This window comes from Oryx dammah, unplaced genomic scaffold (genome assembly GCF_014754425.2).
Source record: "Oryx dammah isolate SB20612 unplaced genomic scaffold, SCBI_Odam_1.1 HiC_scaffold_1, whole genome shotgun sequence".
Lineage (NCBI taxonomy): Eukaryota > Metazoa > Chordata > Mammalia > Artiodactyla > Bovidae > Oryx > Oryx dammah.
In genome coordinates, this window is record NW_024070185.1 from 63850421 (window position 1) to 63873797 (window position 23377).

The window sequence follows — 23377 nt, forward strand, 5'->3', positions numbered from 1 at the left end:
ATATAAGACTTTGTATGTACAAAGAATTTCATTTCTCTTGGATAAATACTTATGAATAGAATGACTGGGTCATATTCTTTACCTTTTTAAGAACTGCCAAGCTGTTTTCCAAAATAATTGTAGCATTTTAAACTCCTGCCAGTTCCTTCATATGCTTGCCAACACTTGTTATGGTTAACCTTTTAATTTTAGCCACTTTTTATAGGTCTGTAGTGGAATCTCATTGTCATTTTAATTTCATTTGACTAATGATGTTTACATTGTAAATTTCTTAAGTAGTAGAATCTTACTTGAAGATAAACTATATCAGTATACTATAAACCCTAAAATAACAAAGTTATAGCTAGCAAGACAAGAAAGAAAATAAATGGAATGAAATATACTGAGTTAATTCAATACGTCTAGTCAAGGCTGTGGTTTTTCCAGTGGTCATGTATGGATGTGAGAGTTGGGCTATAAAGAAAGCTGGGTGCTGAAGAATTGATGCTTTTGAACTGTGGTGTGGGAGAAGACTCTTGAGAGTCCCTTGAACTGCAAGGAGATCCAACCAGTCCATCCTAAAGGAGATCAGTCCTTGGTGTTCATTGGAGGGACTGATGTTGAAGCTGAAACTCCAATACTTTGGCCACCTCATGCGAAGAGTTGACTCACTGGAAAAGACTGATGCTGGGAGGGATCGAGGGCAGGAGGAGACGGGGACGACAGAGGATGAGATGGTTGGATGGCATCACTGACTCGATGGACATGGGTTTGGGTGGACTCCGGGAGTTGGTGATGGACAAGGAGGACTGGCGTGCTGCGATTCATGGGGTCTCAAGGAGTCAGACACAACTGAGCGACTGAACTTAACTGAACTGAATTCAATACAAAACAGAAACTGAATCTCCATATTGTTCTCCATAGTGGCTGCACCAATTTACATTCCCATTAACAGTGTAGGCAAGTTCTCTTTTCTCCACATCCTCTCTAACATTTAATGTTTGTAGATTTTTAAATAACGGCCTTCCCTCCCAGTCTTTATGCTGCTGTTGTCATATATTTTACTTATACTGATACATGTGTTATTTATTTCATAATGTTTAAACAGTTATCTTTTTCAAGTGATTTAGATATTAAGTGGGAGTGGGGAATCTTATTTATTTACTTCTGTTATTTCAACTTTTTGTGTGCTTAATGCCTTTATGTAAACCCATATTTTTATTTAATTTTTTATTTTTTTATATAAATTTATTTATTTTAATTGGAGGCTAATTACTTTAAAATATTGTATTGGTTTTGCCATACATCAGTATGAAACCGCCATGGGTGTACACGTGTTCCCCATCCTGAACCCCCCTCCCACTTCCCTCCCCATAGCATCCCTCTGGGTCATCCCAGTGCATCAGCCCTGAGCATCCTGTATCATGCATCAAGCCTGGACTGGCGATTTGTTTCACATATGATGTTATACATGTTTCAATGCCATTCTCCCAAATCATCCCACCCTCATCCTCTCCCACAGAGTCCAAAAGACTGTTCTATACACCTGTGTCTCTTTTGCTGTCTCTCATACAGGGTTATTGTTAAAATCTTTCTAAATTCCATATATATGCGTTAGTGTACTGTATTGGTGTTTTTCTTTCTGGCTTACTTCACTCTGTGTAATAGACTCCAGTTTCATCCACCTCATTAGAACTGATTCAAATGTATTCTTTTTAATGGCTGAGTAATACTGCATTGTGTATATGTACCACAGCTTTCTTATCCATTCATCTGCTGATGGACATCTAGGTTACTTCCATGTCCTGGCTATTATAAACAGTGTTGCGATGAACATTGGGGTACACGTGTCTCTTTCAATTCTGGATTTCCTTGGTGTGTATGCCCAGCAGTGGGATTGCTGGGTCGTATGGCAGTTCTATTTGCAATTTTTTAAGGAATCTCCACACTGTTCTCCATAGTGGCTGTACTAGTTTGCATTCCCACCAACAGTGTAAGAGGGTTCCCTTTTCTCCACACCCTCTCCAGCATTTATTGCTTGTAGACTTTTGGATAGCAGCCATTCAGACTGGATTGAAATGGTACCTCATTGTGGTTTTGATTTGCATGTCTCTGATAATGAGTGAGGTTGAGCATCTTTTCATGTGTTTTTTAGCCCTATGTATGTCTTCTTTGGAGAAATGTCTGTTTAGGTCTTTGGCCCATTTTTTGATTGGGTCATTTATTTTTCTGGAATTGAGCTTCAGGAGTTGCTTGTATATTTTTGAGATTAATTCTTTGTCAGTTGCTTCACTTGCTGTTATTTTCTCCCATTCTGAAGGCTGTCTTTTCACCTTGCTTATATTTTCCTTTGTTTTGCAGAAGCTTTTAATTTTAATTAGATCCCATTTGTTCATTTTTGCGTTTGTTTCCATAACTCTGGGAGGTGGGTCATAGAGGATCCTGCTGTGATTTATGTCGGAGAGTGTTTTGCCTATGTTCTCCTCTAGGAGTTTTGTGGTCTTACATTTAGATCTTTAAACCATTTTGAGTTTATTTTTGTGTATGGTGTTAGAAAGTGTTCTAGTTTCATTCTTTTACAAGTGGTTGATCAGTTTTCCCAGCACTACTTGTTAAAGAGATTGTCTTTTCTCCATTGTATATTCTTGCCTCCGTTGTCAAAATAAGGTGTCCATAGGTGTGTGGATTTATCTCTGGGCTTTCTATTTTGTTCCATTGATCTATATTTCTGTCTTTGTGCCAGTACCATACTGTCTTGATGACTGTGGCTTTGTAGTAGGGCCTGAAGTCAGGCAGGTTGATTCCTCCAGTTCTATTCTTCTTTCTCAAGATTGCTTTGGCTATTCCAGTTTTTTTTGTATTTCCATACAAATTGTGAAATTATTTGTTCCAGTTCTGTGAAAAATTCCATTGGTAGCTTGATAGGGATTGCATTGAATTTGTAAATTGCTTTGGGTAGTATACTCATTTTCACTATATTGATTCTTCCAATCCATGAACATGGTATATTTCTCCATCTATTAGTGTCTTCTTTGATTTCTTTCATCAGTGTTTTATAGTTTTCTATATATAGCTCTTTTGTTTCTCTAGGTAGATATATTACTAAGTATTTTATTCATTTCGTTGCAGTGTTGAATGGAATTGTTTCCTTAATTTCTCTATTTTCTCATTATTAGTGTATAGGAATGCAAGGGATTTCTGTGTGTGATTTTATATCCTGCAGCTTTACTATATTCATTGATTAGCTCTAGTAATTCTCTGGTGGAGTCTTTAGAGTTTTCTGTGTAGAATACCGTGTCATCTGCAAACAGTGAGAGTTTTACTTCTTCTTTTCCATCTGGATTCCTTTTATTTCTTTTTCTGCTCTGATTGCTGTGGCCAAAACTAAACCCATATTTTTATATGGTATAATTTTCCTTTTGCCTGAAAGGCTTCCTTTAACATTTTTTAGAGTGCAGTTTTGCTGTTGTTAAATTCCTTTGTGTATATATCTGAAGAGTCTTCATCTGGCCTTTGTCTTCAAAAGGAATTTTGCTGTATATAGAATTCTGCATTGTGTTTTTCCTTCAGTACTTCAAAGATGTTGTTCAACTTCTTTTCAGTTGCATGAGAAATCTGTTTTTATTTTTATCTTTATTCCTCTATATGTAATATGTGTCTTTTCTCTCAGTACTTTTACAGCATTCATTTTATCAGTGGTTTTGAGCACTTTGATTATAATGAGCCTTGGTAGAGTTTTCTTCATTTTTCTTGTGCTTCAAATTTGTTGAGCTTCTTGCATCTCCTCGTTTATTGTTTGCATCAAATTTGGAAATTGTTTGGCCATTATGTCTTAAAATAGTTTTCTGTCCCTTCCTATCTCTGCTCTCCTTCAGGGACTCTAATTATATATATACTATGCTACTTGAAGTTAGCTCACAGCTCACTGATGCTCTTTTAAATTTTTTGCATCCTCTTTTCTCTGTGTGTTTCATTTTATATATTTTCTATTTCTATGCCTTCATGTTCACTAGTATTATCAGCAGCCATGTCTAATCTACTGTTAATCCATTCAATGTATTTTTCATCTCTTCTTATAATTTTCTACTCTAGAATTTTGATTTGGGTTTAATATCTTCCATTTCTCTACTTAACTTTTTCAACATATAGCATACAATTATAATACTTTTTATATGCTTCTCTGCTAATTGTAATTTCTGGATCAGTTTCACCTGATTATTATCTTCTTTATTGGCCATATTTTTCTCCCTCTTTGTATATATAGTAGTCTTTGCTTGGGTTACCTTTGTATGACTGGATGCTAGATAATTTTATATTCCTGTAACTCCTCTGAGCTTTGTTATAGCACATAGTTAGGTTACTTGGAAAGAGTTTGATCCTTTTGGATCAAAATGATCCTTACTTTATAATCTATTATAAGCTTGACTGGAACAGTGCTTGGTCTAGGGCTACTTATTTTCCTATGACTGAAGTAAAAACCTTTCTGAGTATTCCACCCAATGCCCTATGAATTAAGAGTTTTTCCAGTTTATCTGGTGGGACACTTTCCAGCTTTGAATGAGTGCTGAGCACTGTTCCTTCTAATCTTTTTAGATGGTATTTTTCTCCAGCCTTGGATGGTTTTCCCACATACATGTTCTAATCAGTTCTTTGCCAAATGCTTGAGGGTTACCCTTCTTCATATCTCCAGCATTCTTTTTCTGTACAGCTCTTTCCTCTTCAGTACTCTATTCGACAAACTCTGCAGAGACAGAAGTCTATGTGTTGTTATGTTTTGAAACTGCAGGTTTTGGGGTTGGCCAAACCAAAAGAATAGGTTTAACGGTTTTATTCTTTGGAATAAGAAATCATTAAGAATAAGAAAGATTTTGTGATCAAATTTTGAAACTAAGTGAAAAGTTGAAATTGTTATTACTCTAATAATTCAATGAAGAACATTAAGTTGGCTTTTATAGAAACTTGGTCAGCAGTGATGATGCAGAGCTTGTTGAGAACACAGATTTCTGGGACTCACTTTAAAGATTCTGATTCAGTAGATGTCAGACCACATTTGGAAAGAAACTGCTCTACAGAGAGTCTGTCCCAGTTCCATAGGTAGCATAAATGCAAAGAAAGTCAGTAATGGAACTGGTAGAAGTAAAATATGGCTTTCATGATTTTATTACTACTAGGAGAAATACAGGATACTTGAGCTACTTTTTAATTTTTTTAAGGAAAAATTACAAGGGAAAAGTTGTAGAAAAGAGAGGGAATGAGGAAGATATAGGGAGAAATTAGGGTAGTAGATAAAAGCTAGGAAAAAAAGAAAAGATTAGACAGAAGCAAGGCCAGGTATCTTAAGGGAGAGAAAGAAGAGTAGACTCTAAAATGAATGCAATTAGGAGATAAATTCTTTTTAGGTTATTATGAGTTTAGAGGAATTTAAACTTAAATTTTGACTTGAAATATTTGTGAGCTGATTAGTCAGGATTTAGGATTCCTGCCTGCCTCCCCCCTTTTTAAAAAATACATTTGGTATCTATCCTTTTACTCTGATTGGTATAGGTACTGTAGAACCTCAGGGAGGAAATTAAATCTGAGGCACCATTGCTTGTAAGATAGACCAGTATTTTCCTCTAAGAGGCATAAAGTGCTGCCAGTTAAATATGCTTTTTTTAAAAAAAAAAATCTCTTTTTAAGATATATTCCAGTTTCAGAGATGTTGGAAAGATGTGCCCTAAAATTGATGAAATACAGTATTTCCACTCTACCTTTATCTTTTTCTGATTTATTTTCTTTTTTAATATTAGTCATCAAGAATGGCTCAAATCTCATCTCTGTCATGAAGCCTGTGTAGATCCTTACAGTGAGATGTTTCAGGTTTCCTTTGAGCATGTTTCTTATGCCCTTTTCAGTTTTGAATATTCTTCTTAATGGAGAATCAAAAGCAAAATAGGAGTTAAGTAGTTCTGCTTTCTCTGTATCATCTGCTAACATTATACCATCTGCCCCAAGCAGTAGGCCTAAGCCTTCTTTCTTGTTCCTCTTGCTCTACATGTTTTTAAAATCTTTTTTATCGTTCTTAACATTTTTCACCAGCCTCCGCTCATTCTGGGCTCTTACATACATGCTTCTTCTCCTTTCGCATCACTCTTTTGTGTTCATCCTTATTCACATGCCTTTCTTTTCATTCTTTTTTTTTTTAAACAACTGTCTTAAAATTATGAACTTACAGCACACTTTACCCAGTCATACTGGATTTTTAAAGATGTCCGTCCCCCTTAACATTTTCCCTTCACCCATAGTAACAGAATTCTTAAAGTCTGACACTGTATTTTTGGCTGGGGATATAACATTGTACAAATTCTATAGAAGAGGGAGAATATGTCACAGGCAAATGCTCATTAGCTGCAGAAACTTCTTAAAGCTTCTCCAAACTAATATTACCTAATGTACTTCTGTGAACCATGTAGCATTTAACCAAGCTTTGTAACTGTAGTGTAGAAAAGAATCACACAGCCAAGAGATGGTATGTAGTGAACAATATTGTTCCAGGGCTTGAGAACTGGACCTAATCCTAATTCTGCCACTGTGTTCAACTGGACTCTGGTTTCCGTACTGTAAAATTGTGAGGTTGAATGGATGATCTTATAAGCCCCTTAGAGTTCTATGATTTTTACATATAAAATGCTTAATATCATATATCTTTAGTTTTTCCAGTTCACATTGGAATGGTAAGAGTGGATATAAAAGAAATATAAAGTCATGATAGGATAGAGGTACAACTTTTTGATTCACCCAGAAAATCTTACAAGATGCTTTAGTGTAGCTAAACTTTTTTTTTTTTTTTCAGAATTGGCTTTAATATAGTCCAATAGATACTTTAGATTGTATTAAGGTGCCATATAGCTAGGAATTATGTTTATAGTTTAATGGAAAGGTTGCTGACTTATAAGAATACCTGGGTTTTAACCTCAGCTTTGCTGGTAGATAATTAAATCCTGAACAAATTTTGTTTTGATTTCTCTGTGTGTAATAATGTGAAATGTAATTATATGGACTATATCACCCCACTGAAAGTAGGCACTTGAAACATTAAAGGAATCAATACTTTTTGTTCTCTTTACTATGCAGGATTTGCATTTGTGTCTATGAAAGTACATTAGGGGAAAATAATTTAAAATATATGAACAGAGATCTGCAATTTTAAGATAAGCATCATATATAAATCATTCCAGTATTCTTGCCTGGGAAATTCCGTGGACAGAGGAGCCTTGCAGGCTATAGTCCATGGAGTTGCAAAGAGTCAGGCACAATTGAGCTACTGAGCACACATGCATAAATAGATCATTCTTACAAGTTCTGTTTAATTGTAAAAGAAAAATTGGATTTTATGTTTTCCAAGTATAGACCATTGAAAAAGATTAAAAGCTCCCTGGTTTATTTTATGAAGGGAGCACAGCCTGTTAGAGTGAGTTTAAACCTAGTGAAGGTAGCACTTACCTGTTAGAGTAAGTTTAAACCTAGTGAAGTTAGTATAGACACACACACTGGTCATGTATGCATCTGTGCACACATATACACATTCACATACTCAACACGTACTAAAATTCCAAATAAAGTATTAGCAAATTGAACCCCACAGTGTATTAAAAAATTGCATGTATTGACCAGGGAGGGTCTATCTCAGAAATATTCAAATGGCTCTATACCATGAAATTTGCCCATAATTCATTATATATCAACACATTAGAGAAAAATTTATGATTATGCCAATAGGCGATTTTTAAAAGAGAGAGAAAAGCATTTCATAAAAATCCAGCAACTTCACTCAGAAATTTAAATAAAAGAGAGAGACAACACATAGTACTGGCAGTATATGGGGAAATGGAAACTCAGACATTAGCGGTAGTGTGAATTATTAAGCCTTTCAGGGGAAAACTGGTAATAGCTCTTGAAATAAAAATGCATGTTATCCTTTGAATTCCTACAAAATATAGTATAATACTATATACTAGAATACTAATATGTACTGTTACTATTTATTAGGATTTATGTGCATGCATCCTCAGTCATGTCTGATTCTTTGCAACCCCATGGACTGTGCCTGCCAGGCCCCTCTGTCCTTGGGATTATCCTGGAAAGGATACTGGAGTGGGTATCCATTCCCTTCTTGAGGGGATCTTCCCGACCCAGGGATCCAACTCATGTCTCCTGCGATCAGGATTTATAGTCTAGGACATTTGTTTCATAGTTTGTAATAGCTAAAAACTGGAAACAACATGAAAGACTGTTGATCACTGGAAGAGTGACTGAGTAAATTGTATTACATCAGTACTATGAAATATGGTACAGTCATTGACCAGGAAGGATATCCATTATGATATTGTTAAGGTGCAGTGTGAAAGTTTGTCAGTTATAGATTATTCTGGATAATCTACAATTCACTTTTTGTGAAAAGAAGGTCTATATATGCTAATATTTGTATGAGCAGAGAGAAGTATGCAGAAAGACTGGGTTAAAAGAAGTGGTAGGCTTGATGAAGTGAGGAAATCATTGTTTTTCTTGATGTGTTTCTGCAGTGTTTCATTTTTTATGAAGAATATTTGTTACCTTTGTAATAATCACATTTAATGAAGGAAAAATGCTAAATTCAGAATATGAGGATATGAGTTCTAAGGAAGCTGGATTTGGCCAGAGATATAAAAAATAGAACAGTGCTAATTAATACTGTCTGCTCTTGAGAATACTTGTAATCATGTCCATTCAAAGCCATTGTTACAGATTGGCTCTGAATGTAAAGATATTTTATATTAAGAGATGGTAGCTTTAATGATTTTTTTTTTCTTTTACAGCAACTCCGCTCCAATATCCGAGAAATGGAGAAGCTTTGCTTGAAAGTGCGAAAGGATGACCTAGGACTTCTGAAGAGAATGATAGATCCTGTTAAAGAAGAAGCGTCAGCGGCAACAGCAGAATTTCTCCAACTCCATCTGGAATCTGTAGAAGAACTTAAGAAACAATTTAATGATGAAGAAACTTTTTTACAGCCTTCTTTGACCAGATCCATGACTATTGGCGGTAATGTACTAAGTCGTATTCTTGATCATAGTATTGTAATGCAGCTAATTAAGTTCACTTCCTTGTGCTGATATTGTAGATTTGCAAATTATATATAAATCTCCAGGGATACCTCCTAGTTCACTATGCTGAATTCTTGGTCCCTGAGTGTGACTGGAAATGTGTATCCTAAACATTTCATGCGTATTAGTTGTTCAGTCGTGTCCGACTCTTTGTGACCCTGTAGACTGTAGCCCATCAGGCTCCTCTGCCCATGGAATTCTCCAGTCAAGAATACTGGAGTGGGTTGCCATTCCCTTCTCCAAAACATTTTATAGGATTAAAAAAAATAGAGGCTATGCTGTATAGTGTGAAACATAAAGGCTTCAAGTACCTACTTGTTCATATATTAAGAATAAGTTTTAAAATATTTCCTAAGGAGAATGTCATCCTGGTCTGCAGAGTACTTCTCCCTCATCTCCAGGTACAGGGGCAGCCTAGCCAGGCATGCTTCTTTCTGAGGCATTCTAGTTTTCAGAGGGCATGTCATATCTATCTCCCATAAAAATCTGCATTGGGGGTCACACCATTAATTTTTATGAAGTGATACTCTAAGGAAGAGGCCAGTAAAACCTGTCATTATAGCTGCTCTAAGGATGTAATTGATAATTGTTGATTACATTAAACAATGTATGTATAAAGAAACCTGAAAAAAATTATTGGTTTAATTAGTACTGCTTCAAAGCAGTTAATCTTTTTTATTCTTATAGATACTGAATGGCATAACTAACAAAGTTTCCTGCTTGAGTTGTTTACTAGAATGTGAAAGAAAGTGAAAGTCACTGTCGTGTCTGACTCTTGGTGACCCCATGGACTGTAGCCTGGCAGGCTCCTCTGTCTGTGGAATTCTCCAGACCAGAATACTGGAGTGAGTAGCTGTTCCCTTCTCCAAGGGATCTTCCTGACCCAGGTATCGAACCCAGGCCTCCCGCATTGCAGGCAGATTCTTTACTGACTGAGCCATCAGGGAAACCCAAGAATACTGGAGTGGGTAGCCTGTCCTTCTCCAGTGGATCTTCCTGACCCAGGAATCGAAACGAGGTCTCCTGCATTGCAGGTGGATTCTTTATCAGCTGCACTACCAGGGAAGCTTACTAGAATACTTAAATATAATTTTTTTTAACTTCTAAAAGCCTAAGTTTTGAATTTTCCTGGCTTGATTTTGTAATTACTGCCCTTGTTTTTCTTTTGAATTTCTCTTTTTAATTTATGCATCCTATTATATTTTATACATGTTCTAAGCCACCTTAAAATTTTATGGAAAAGATGGGGTATAAATAAATTGTGGTTCAGTTGCTAAGTAGTCTCCAGCTCTTTGTAACCCCATGGACTACAGTAGCCCAGGCTCCTCTGTCTTCCACTATCTCCTGGAATTTGTTCAAATTGATGTCCATTGAGTCAGTGATGCTTTCTAACCATCTCATCCTCTGCCACCCCCTTCTCCTTTTATCTTCTATCTTTCCCAGCGTCAGGGTTTTTTCCAGTGAGTGGGGTCTTTTCCATTGAGTTGGCTCTTTGCATCAGGTGGCCAAAGTATTGGATCTTCAACTTCAGCATCAGTCCTTCCAATGATATTCAGGGTTGATGTCCCTTAAGACTGACTGGTTTGATATCCTTGCAGTCCAAGAAACTCTCAAGAGTCTTCTCCAGCACCACAGTTTGAAAGCATCAATTCTTCAGTGCTCAGACTTCTTTATGGTCCAGTTCTCACATCTGTATATAACTACTGGAAAAAGTGATATTACTGCTTTTTAATATGCTGTCTAGGTTTGTCATACACACACACACACATATACATATGTATATATGTTAGTCACTTAGTTGTGTCTGACTCTGTGACCCCATGGGCTGTGGTCTGCCAGGCTACTCTGTCCATGGAATTCTCTAGGCAAGAATACTAGAGTGGGTTGCTGCTCCTTTTTCCAGGGGATGTTCCTAACCCAGGGGTCGAACCCAGGTCTCCCACATAGCAGGCAGAATCTTTATCATCTGAGCCATCAGGGAAGCCCCATTTGTCATAGCCTTTCTTCTAAGAAGCAAGCATCATAATTTCATGGCAGCAGTCACCATTTGCAGTGATTTTTGAGCCCAAGAAAATAAAATCTGTCACTGCTTCCACTTTTCCCCCCTTTTATTTGCCAGGAAGTGATGAGACTGGATGCCATGATATTAGTTTTTCTAATGTTGAGTTTCCCAGGTGTCCCTAGTGGTAAAGAATTCATCTGCCAGTGCAGGAGATGTAAGAGACATGGGTTCAGATCCTGGGTTGGGAAGATCCTCTGCAGGAGGGCATGGCAACCCAATCTAGTATTCTTGCCTGGAGAATACCATGGACAGAGGAGCCTGGTGGTCTATAGTCTATAGGGTCGCAAAGAGTCGGACATGACTGAAGCAATTTAACATGCACACATGCCAGTATTCTTGCCAGGAGAATCTTATGGGCAGTGGAGCCTGGCAAGCTGCAGTCCATGGTATTGCAAAGTGTCTGAGGACAACAATAAATAAATTACAAATTAGAATATGATCTGGGAGGTGTTACATCTGACCAGTTTTCCTCTTTTTTATTTACCTAGAAAGTAGGAGGCTCCTGTATCACTCCCTGGCTCCAAAACCTGATTGGTTTAATGCTATATTTTCAGTGCTAATGAATCCAATTTTACAGGTCTCTGCCAGGCTCCTCTGTCCATGGGATTCTCCAGGCAAGAATACTGGAGTGGGTTGCCATTTCCTTCTCCAGGGGATCTTCCCGACCCAGGCACCGAACCCAGGTCTCCCGCATTGCAGGCAGACGCTTTAACCTCTGAGCCACCAGGGAAGCCCTAATGAATCCAATTTTACAGGACTCTTTTTTTTTTTTTTTTTAATAGAAGAAACATTTAGGCCATTATTCAGAGTTTCTGGATAATCTTACTTTCATTGTCTCCTCAGTACCTAAGCATATAGTACATAGAACTTGGCACACAGTGGACCATTAATAAATGTGTTATAAGTATGAATGAATAAAAATCTTTTTAGAGACAATTTTGTAATTTCAGATGTGCTCTAGTCACTTCACTGTGTAGATAACCACTGTCTAACAACACTACCCAAAGTATTGTTTTGGGTAGAAAGAAATCTTAGCACTCAACCTTGGTTGAAGAGTATTTAGGAAGAATTCTTTTTACTGTTTATATCATTGTGTTCATATAGAATTATCACCTCCATAATGATGTGGCTAAATGCTGTTCTAACTATGAAGTATAAAGCTATGCTTTCTGTTTATGTATAGAGAAACTGGGCCTTATAAGTTCCATGAGATTAAGGAGTCATCTTATTTACCAGACCCTGTGACAGTTGTGATGATAGTAATAAAAGTGAAGATGGTGGATTTTCTGGAAAGAATCACTGGTATCAGTCTCTTCTGCTATTTAGTTTTGAATTGCCCATCACCAGCAATTCCCTCACAAATAAAAATTTTGAGTTCTATTTAAGTATTTTAGCCTGAATTTGCATTTTATTATTGCATTGTTTGTGTTTTTACTAGTAGAATTGTTTGGGCTCAACAAATTTGGTTTTACGTGTCATCAGAGGAATTGGGTGATTATTAGAAAAAGGCAGCTTACCCAGTTTGCTGGCAATTAACTTTCTCTGTAGGTAGCTGACTGGTATTTAAAAAAAAAAGTGATGGGAAAATTTGAGGAAGCATGTATATGGAGAAAGTGAAGAAGATTGGGGCAGAGCTAGAGGGTGAGGGAGAAGAAATAGCAGGTGAAATTTGTTTTCCAGCTCTGTTGATTCTCAAACTTCTCAATTCATGGAGCACCAGATTAGCTAAAGAACTAATCTAATCACTTGCCACTGAGAGAAACTATGAAATCAAATCTCTGCATCTAGTGCAGATTTGATTGAAACAGTCATTCCATTTATGAGGTCAGATACCTGAATCTCATAATCTAAAACATCTAAAAAAACTCATAATCTAAAACACTATAGTTTCAAATTCTGAATAGTCTTCTGGTCAGATTTTGCTTTGACTTTGTATCCATTGCTAACATTAAGCAGTTAAAATTAACTGTCTCACTCGGTGCCTGAGTATTTCACCAAACATGAAGTTTCTACTAGGTTGTGTTAAATCCATAAATATTAACAAGTAATTGAGAGGGTGGGAAAGGAGAATAATGAAAAGGAAGTAACTAATTTACATAAGACTTTAGTAGTGGGGAAAGAACTGGGTTTACTGTATGTGTGCTCTTCTAGCTATAGACTCTTTTCTGTCACCCTACATGTTTTTATCCTGTGCTCTCTGGGTTTTTTTTTTCCTTTTTTCCTATTTTTGCTTTTGGTACTCATAACAGTAGTGACAGCTTATACAGAAAAAAAAGAAAAGTGATTTGCACAGAAATTTAAGTGCCTTAAAATGCTTTTTCCTTTAAAAATTCAATCTAATTATAAATAAATTGGTTGGAAACATGAGAGCAGAAATTCAGGAGCAATGCCACATTTCCATGACAGATCAAAATGCAAAAATAGTTTTTCATTTACAGATAGAAATAACAAGTAGAATAGAATGTTTTATGTTCTCTGGAGAGTGAAAGAAGCCTATTACGTTTAGGGGGAAGCTGTGATGATTTTGCTGTATCTTTTATCCAGATTCTGAGAGTTTCTAAAGCACGTCTTCTCTGCCAGTCTTGCTTGATCTGAGAAACTCCCTTCTGTCTCAGTTGTGTATCTAGTTTCATTTTTAGCATATTGCTTCCCACCAAGAGAAGTGATGAGCCTCCAAATTTGATTTGTATTTAGCAAGGTGTATCAAGTCATAGAGAGCAAATCAGTGCTTCTCTCTGTCTTTGTCTTTCTTACTTCCCATCCAGCTCACACATTTCACCAGTGCAATAGGAACAGAATCTTACTACATTTTAAACAACTATTCACAAAAGAAAAGAGTCGAACATTAAAACTGCTGGGAACTTCAGACCAGCATGTTGAATTTTATGAAATACTAGATTTTATCACAGGTATATGTACACTGGTATTGAACACATTGTGAATCATGTAGATGTTTTTATATATTACTTAGAAGGTGTCTTTTGAATTGACTTTAATTTTCTTAAAAATGCTCCTTTGGAGCTAAGTTAAGCCATGACTCCAAAGTCACTTTATCTTGATAGGTAGGTTTATATTGATGATCAGTAAAGTAATTTCAGTATGATAAAGCTGTTAGAACATGAAAGAATTCAGGAAATGCTTTTGAATTAACTTAGATTTAAAATGGAACTTTTCCTAATGTAAAATGTAGTGGAAGTTCCTTAAATATTGTGTTGTAATTCTTACTGGAATCATTGCCCTTCCTGATATGTGGAGAAAGATGGGGGAGTGTATAGTGAGAATAGTTTGGACGCATAGAAGGAAAAAGTCTTATGTCTGTGTTGCTAAGCTTATTTTTCACATCAACTAAATATATCTTAATGTTTGAGTTTATAGTCAATAATGTCTTAAAAAAATAGAATCTGAATAACACTGCTAAGTGATACCATATTCCACATAGACTTTACACTTGCAGTTGTTTGCAAGTGAGTGAAATTGAGATTGTTATACAACAATAGCAGTTTTGACTTCAGTGGACAGGGTAAGAATTGTTTGGCTGTCTTTCCCGCAGCTATAATCTCTCTGTGTTTTGCCTCATTATGTCTATAGTAGTTTGTAAAAGTTCAAAGTCAATGGATGAACACTGAGATAGTGATTTTTAATACAAGCTGGAATAAATGAATTACGGAAGTTGTAGAAATTAAGAGGTTCCTTTCTTAATTGTTAGTCATGCCTTGAATTGATTAGCAATGTTCTGAGTTGTAAGTTTACAGCAGGATTTTCCATGGAAGAGAACAGATTTCTTTGTTCTAAGACTCCATTTGAACTAAGATACATACGCAGTTTGGTTTCAAGTGAAACGTAAATGACTTAAACATTTAATTATTTTTTTCATTGAGGGAAATCTTTTATGTTTGCTTAAAATGTCAAACATTTCCCATCCCTTCATTTTTAGATCAAGAATTTTTGTATGATGATCTCTCCTCATTTTGTTATACATCCTGGCATACTGCATTGGAAGCTTCTCTAATAGTACAATAATTATGGCTTTAAAAAGTCTTTTGAGTGATATTTACAAAGTTTTGCTTTACATTTGATCTGTTAATGAAAAGAGGTATCATTATTTAGCATCCTATTAAGAAAGTTGGAGTTCTTATTACAAATGGAATATTAAGTAGAAGAAAGATCTTAGAGTAATTACTTTGATTGAAGTAAAAAGTTTTTTTATGTGGTAACTTAGGACATGGAGTAAATAACTCTCCTAAACGTTTGTAAAAATTAGAGCTTTTAATATGTTGGATATTTGCCATATGTTGTAATGTAAAACTTTACTCTGTGTGTGTTGTTTTTGCTCTTCCTTTAAGGTAGGGAAACGTTCATTTCAATTAAGATTCAAAATTAAAAGAACACTGTCAATTCTGATAGACCTACAAATATTTAACTTTCAATCAACTGACTGCCCTTCCTAAACAATTCAAATAGGTTTTATTTCTTAAGAGGTAAAACATTCACAAACTTTGAAAGTAAAATAGAAATGCAGTTTTATAAAATACCATTCAGAGGGGCTTCCCTGATAGCTCAGATGGTAAAGAGTCCATCAGCAATCCAAGAGACCTGGGTTCATTTCCTGGGTCAGTAAGACCCCCTGGAGAAGGGAAAGGCACCCACTCCAGTATTCTTGCCTGGAGAGTCCCATGGGCAGAGGAGCCTGGCGGGCTACAGCCCATGGGATTGCAAAGAGTTGAATATGACTGAGCAACTAACACAACCACATAGGCTTAGATGAAAGGAGAAATTGATAGGAAAGATGAACTTAAGAGTCATAATGACTTATTTTTAGGAATACAGCAGGTCACATCACTATGTTACTTTCCTGCTTATAACCTTTAGTAGATTTCCATGGTCTTCTAAATAAAGTCCAAAGTCTTTAACTGGGCTGCAAGGTCCCTCCTAACCATCTATAGTGTTTTATACTTATAGCTGTACATTTTCAACTTTATGCTTTGGCAAGACCAGACTGCTGATTTTATGTTAAGCTATATTGGGTATTTTTTGAGGAACTTTTTCATGTTGGTCTCTCTATTTAGAATTTATATTCCTGTCTTCTTAGCCTAGTAAGAAAAAATTAACCTTTTTTAGTAAGTTGTTCCATAAACTGCACACCATACCAAACTTGGTCAGATGCCATGCCCAGCTTGAAACTCCCATAAACACTGTAGGTATCTGTATCTATTTATCTAGATATCAGTGCAGTCTCTTATTGTTTTAGGATTGTCTGTTTGTATGTTTACTTTTCTAGAATGTAAGTTCTTTGAGAACAGCTACTTTGTACTCTTCACTTTTTTATCTTTGATGCTCAACCCAAAACATAATGGATACTCAGAAATATTAAAGTACTAGATGTTTTGAGCTTTCAGTAAGGAAGACAAAGGGAAGTAGACCTTCAGATCTCATCTCTCCATTTCCACTGCCACTGTTCTAGAGCACACCGTCATCATTTAGCACCAGACACATTGAAAAGCCTCCCAACTGGTTTTCACTCTCTAAATTTTGGCTTTCAACTCAATCCTTAATCTGTTCTTCACACTACAGCTGTGGTTACCTTTCTAAATCTGAAATCTGATTATGGCACCCTCAATTTCCCAGTAGTCTCCAAATCCTTTTAAAAGTTCCATATTGATCTTAAGAGAAAGACAAAACTCTTTTTTTTTAATTTATTTTTTATTTTACTTTACAATTCTGTATTGAAAACTCTTTAATGTAATTTACAGTGCCATAAATGATGTCACCTTAGACTTCCAGCCTCAACCGTTGCTTTCTCTTGTGATAGTCTGTGCTTCAGCTATACTGACCGGTTTCAGTTCCTAAACTTAAGCACGTTAGTCTTTCTGACCTTAATATTCTCTCCTTTCCCCTTCACGCTTGCCCTGGTTCAGCACTGTAATTTCTGTTCATCCTCAGGCTTTAGCTTCACAACCTTGTCAGATCACTCTTTCTCTACAAGTCTCAGTTAAATACCTTTCTTCTGTGCTCACATAGCATACCATAGTTACCCATATCATAGTTCTTTTCAGACTGTACTGAACTTGCCTGTAAACCTCCTTATCACACATTATATAGTAAACTCCATTAACAGTAACAGCAGTGACAGTATTCTTAATAGATAAGCCAGGCACCATTTAAAATAAACATCACCTTATTTTACAAGTGAGGGAAATAAGCCAAAGAAATCAAAGAGCTAGTAAATAGGCAAACTAGGATTCTAACCCAGGTCTTTCCAACTAGGCTGATACTCCTAACCACTATGACTTCTTGGAACTGATTTACCTTAGCACATTGATTGGCATATAGTAGGCATTTTATAAATATCAGTTTAATGACATTGGTAAAACCAAGGAGGAGGTAATAAGAAAGACCTTGAAGGTAGAGTTTGGAGTATAAATTCATCTTTATAGCAGTGTTAATGACTAAAGGCTTAAAGGGTTGATGACTTTTTAAAATTCAGAAAAGACATAGAAGAATGAAGGCACAGGCCAGAAAAATTACTCTGAGGAGAAGGATGACAGTATGTGCAAAAGGATACATATGGTAAGAGGTGTTTAATGACAAATTTACTATTACCAAAAATGACTGATTTTTCATTGCTAAAAATGCATCATTTCCCTACTTTTAAAATCTTGTGAATCTGATGTTTATTACTAAAATAGCCAAAGAAAGTGTTACTGATTTAGCAATGAAAAGTGTTATTTCGACTAGGTTATCTCTTCATAGAACATTGGCCAAATAGAATAGTTCTACTTTATGCTACTTTAGCATCTAGCCCTAGTTGTTCAGATTGGGTAAGTAGTATTTGTAGTAATTTTCTTAGATGATTTTGTAGAATAATTAAAGAAATAATGTTTGTTAACTAACCTCCCCATAGATAATCAATTTACTTCTAGCCTGAACTTAATTAGTAAGCATTTTGCATGGTAGTTGTTTCATAGAATTGATTCATGCTACCATCTTTCTAACAAAGCAGATATACTCTAAACATGAGGCTATGTTCATCCAGGAACATTTCACAGTACTGAAGATGAAGCTGATCCTCAGAGTATGACTCAGATTTATGCATTGCCTGAAATTCCTCGAGATCAAAATGCTGCAGAATCATGGGAGACCTTAGAAGCGGTATGTTAGAAATGATTTTCCTTTTGGCAGCTGTGAGGCATGAAAATAAGTAATTTCCTCTTTCTCTCTCTTTTTAAGGACTTAATTGAACTTAGCCAACTGGTCACTGATTTCTCTCTCCTAGTGAATGTAAGTATATAACTGTTTTTGACTCAGAGATGTTGGATTAATAGAATAAGAGGCTTTTATCAATTATTAGACTTCTGATTAGAATTTTAATAGAATTTACAATTTCTAAGACTGGTATTGAGCCGTAGACCGAAGTCTTAAGTGTCCTCAAATCCCACTTCAATTAAAAAAAATTATTAAGCATTTTTTTTATATAGAATATACTGGGTATTAGGGTTCTGACAAGATTGGATATAGAAATAAATGAATCCTGCTCTCTGCCGTCAGGGATTTACAGTGGGTGGCCATAAACTTGGACCCCACCAAAACTGAAATTTCAAGAATTATTGTTAAATGTAAAAATAAGCTATGAAAAGTATTATTGGCTCCAAGGAGAAGTGTTTAATTCCAAGGGAAAGTTGCAGGTGTCATGGCACATTAAGAATAGTGTCATAAGATAGGTAGCATTTGCCTTGAGCCTTGGAAACTGAGTAAAATTTCCACAGGTGGGAATGAGGGGTGCAGTTGAAGATATCTAAACAAAAACATAGAGTAGAAAAGTGTATGGGCTTCCTGGGTGGCTCAGTTGGTAAAGAATCCACCTGCAATGCAGGAGACCTGGGTTTGATCCCTGGGTTGAGAAGATATCCTCGAGGGAGGGCATGGCAACCCACTCCAGTATTCTTGCCTGGAGAATCCCCATGGACAGAGGAGCCTGGCAGGCTGCAGTCCATGGGGTCACAAAGGGTTAGAGCACAACTGTCCTTTCAGGAATAACAAGTGTTAACAATGTGACTAATGCATAAGGTACCATGGGTAAACTAAGCAAGGAGATTGAGATGCCATTGAAAGCCATACCAAAGAATTTGAACTTTACTTTGTAGATATTAAAGAGCCAGTAGATTTTTGAGCAGATAGAACGATGTGATGTTCTGTACTTCAGAAAGATCACTATTAGCCGTGTGAATAATTGCCCTGGGCGGGAGGAGAATAGAGGTGGAAGGACCTTTGGAATCAATTCCAAGAGTTTCACTGAGTGCATGGCAATACAAATATTAATACAAAGGTAAAAGGCAGCCTAGAGGCATTTCTGGGGTCAATTTATGAGAAATTGGAGACAGGTGGAAGAGTCAAAATAAATTAAAGCTTTTTTATTCTACATAATTGGGTGGCCAGTGATACTGTTAACAAAGATTGGGGAACAAAAGTATATTTGGTGGGAAAGATAGAACAGATTTTCTGTCATTATTTTTGTAAATTACTTTTATTTTTCCTTCCCAGGAATTATGGGAAGGGGTGTGTGTGTGTGTGTAGCATGTCTGTTTCTGCATATGCTTCCATCTGGGTTTAGTTCATTGTTCTTGATCAAACTATGAGTTAGGGGTTGTACATCTTTGAATTATGGTTTCCCTGACATCTGGCTTTAAATTATAGGAAGTTCCTAGGTCATACAATCTCAGGTTTGGAATTGGAAAGGACTTATGAGGCCTATTAATCTGATGCTTCTACTCTTGCTCCAGCTTCTTAAATAGATGATCTTTTGCCTCCTTTTGAACAATCACAGTGCAGAGATACACTCATTCCGTTTGGAGGCGCTAACTCATAGAAGTTTTTTTCTTATGTAAAGTAAACTTTGATCTTAATAACTTCCTTCTGGTACTTTTGCCCTCTGAAACCCTGTCCTGAAAAAGTCTTTTTTCCTTATAAAAGTTTTCCACCACAGCTAACATAATACTCAACAGTGATAAGCTGAAAGCCTTCCCACTAAAATCTGGAGCAAGACAGGGAGGCCCACTCTCACCACTTCTATTCACCATAGAATTGGAAAGCCCAACCATGGGAATCAGACAAGAAAAAGAAAGGTATCCAAATTGCAAGAGAAGAGGTAAAATTGTCAGTGTATGTAAATGACATAATTCTGTGTTGATGGACATTTAGGGTGCTCCCATGTCTTGGCTATTGTAGAGTGCTGCTGTGAACTTTGGGGTGAATGTGTCTTTTCAAATTATAGTTTTCTCCAGATATATCCCAAGGAGTGGTATTTTTGGATCATACGGGAACTCTATTTTTAGTGTTTTGAGGAACTTCCATACTGTTTGCCAGAGTGACTGTACTAATTTACATTCTCATCAACAGTGTAGGAGGATTCCCTTTTCTCCACACCCCCTCTAGCATTTGTTATTTGTAGACCTTTTAATGATGGCCATTCTGACTGGTGTGAGGTGGTACCCCATTATAGTTTTGATTTGTATTTCTCTAATAATTAGAGATATTGAGCATCTTTTCACATGCCTATTGGCTATTTGTATGTTTATTTCAATCTTCTGCCCGTTTTTATATTGGATTGTTTGTCTTTTTTGTTATTGAGCTGTATGCACTGTTTGTATATATTGGAAATTAATCTCTTGTTGGTCACATCATTTGCAAATATTTTCTCCCAGTCTGTAGATTGTCTATTTTTTTTAAAGTGATTTTCTTTGCTGTGTAAAAACATATAGGTTTGATTAGACCCCACTTGTTTATTTTTGCTTTTATTTCTATTACCTTGGGAGCCTGACTTAAGGAAACATTGCTGTAATTTATGTCAGAGAATGTTTGGCCTATGTTCACTTTATGGTGTCTGTCTTACATTTAATTCTTTATGCCATTTTGAGTTTATGTTTGTGCATAGTGAGAGAGTATGTTCTAACTTCATTGATTTACATGTGGCTCTCCAATACCACTTGCTGAGGAGACTGTCTTTTTCCTATTGTGTATTCTTGCCTCCTTTGTGTGAGTTTATTTCTGGGCTCTCTAATCTGTGCCATTGATCCATGTGTCTGTTTTTGTGCCAATACTGTGCTGTTTTTGTTACTATAGCTTTGTAGTATTGTCTAAAGTCTGGGAGAGTTGTGCCTCCTGCTTTGTTCTTTATTTTGGCCGTGCTATTGTATCCTGTTGTACAGGAGACAGGGATCAAGACCATCCCCATGGAAAAGAAAGGCAAAAAAGCAAAATGGCTGTCTGGGGAGGCCTTACAAATAGCTGTGAAAAGAAGAGAAGCAAAAAGCAAAGGAGAAAAGGAAAGATATAAGCATCTGAATGCAGAGTTCCAAAGAATAGCAAGAAGAGATAAGAAAGCCTTCCTCAGCGATCAATGCAAAGGAATAGAAGAAAACAACAGAATGGGAAAGACTAGAGATCTCTTCAAGAAAATTAGAGATACCAAGGGAACATTTCATGCAAAGATGGGCTCGATAAAGGACAGAAATGGTATGGACCTAAGAGAAGCAGAAGATACTAAGAAGAGGTGGCAAGAATACACAGAAAAACTGTACAAAAAAGATCTTCATGACCAAGATAATCACAATGGTGTGATCACTCACCTAGAGCCAGACATCCTGAAATGCGAAGTCAAGTGGGCCTTAGAAAGCATCACTACGCACAAAGTTAGTGGAGGTGATGGAATTCCAGTTGAGCTATTTCAGATCCTGAAAGATGATGCTGTGAAAGTGCTGCACTCAGTATGCCAGCAAATTTGGAAAACTCAGCAGTGGCCACAGGACTGGAAAAGGTCAGTTTTCATTCCAATCCCAAAGAAAGGCAATGCAAAAGAATGCTGAAACTACCGCACAATTGCATTCATCTCACATGCTACTAAAGTAATGCTCAAAATTCTCCAAGCCAGGCTTCAGCAATACATGACCCGTGAACTTCCTGATGTTCAAACTGGTTTTAGAAAAGGCAGAGTTACCAGAGATCAAATTGCCAACATCCACTGGATCATGGAAAAAGCAAGAGAGTTCCAGAAAAACACCTATTTCTGCTTTATTGACTATGCCAAAGCCTTTGACTGTGTGGATCACAATAAACTGTGGAAAATTCTGAAAGAGATGGGAATACCAGACCACCTGACCTATCTCTTGAGAAACCTATATGCAGGTCAGGAAGCAACAGTTAGAACTGGACATGGAACAACAGACTGGTTCCAAATAGGAAAAGGAGTACGTCAAGGCTGTATATTGTTACCCTGCTTATTTAACTTATATGCAGAGTACATCATGAGAAACGCTGGGCTGGAGGAAGCACAAGCTGTAATCAAGATTACTGGGAGAAATATCAATAACCTCAGATATGCAGATGACACCACCCTTATGGCAGAAAGTGAAGAGGAACTAAAAAGCCTCTTGATGAAAGTGAAAGAGGAGAGTAAAAATGTTGGCTTAAAGCTCAAGATTCAGAAAACTAAGATCATGGCATCTGGTCCCATCACTTCATGAGAAATAGATGGGGAAACAGTGGAAACAGTGTCAGACTTTATTTTCTGGGGCTCCAAAATCACTGTAGATGGTGATTGCAGCCATAAAATTAAAAGACGCTTACTTGTTGGAAGGAAAGTTATGACCAACCTGCTGCTGCTACTGCTAAGTCGCTTCAGTTGTGTCTGACTCTGTGTGACCCCATAGACGGCAGCCCACCAGGCTCCCTGTCCCTGGGATTCTCCAGGCAAGAACACTGGAATGGGTTGCCATTTCCTTCTCCAATGCATGAAAGTGAAAAGTGAAAGTGAAGTCACTCAGTCATGTCTGACTCTTCACGACCCCCTGGACTGCAGCCTACCAGGCTCCTCTGTCCATGGGATTTTCCAGGCAAGAGTACTGGAGTGGGTTGCCATTGCCTTCTCCATGACCAACCTAGATAGCATATTCAAAAGCAGAGACATTGCCAACAAAGGTTCGTCTAGTCAAGGCTATGGTTTTTCCAGTAGTCATGTATGGATGTGAGAGTTGGACTGTGAAGAAAGCTGAGTGCCAAAGAATTGATGCTTTGGAACTGTGGTGTTGGAGAAGACTCTTGAGAGTCCCTTGGACTGCAAGGAGATCCAACCAGTCCATTCTAAAGGAAATCAGTTCTGAGTGTTCTTTGGAAGGACTGATGTTGAAGCTGAAACTCCAGTACTTTGGCCACCGCATGTGAA

At 36.9% G+C, this 23377-nt stretch overlaps 1 protein-coding gene across 2 annotated transcripts in view; it reads left to right on the top strand.

Annotated features, from left to right (window-relative positions):
• STX17 (syntaxin 17) overlaps positions 1-23377 on the top strand; it is a 75475-nt gene that overhangs the window by 40160 nt on the left and 11938 nt on the right. For both annotated transcript variants that reach the window (XM_040239003.1, XM_040239010.1), the window contains exons 4-6: positions 8814-9039; positions 18197-18312; positions 18391-18441. In XM_040239003.1, coding sequence (XP_040094937.1) covers positions 8814-9039; positions 18197-18312; positions 18391-18441 — 393 coding nt within the window. The remainder of the gene's footprint in view (positions 1-8813; positions 9040-18196; positions 18313-18390; positions 18442-23377) is intronic.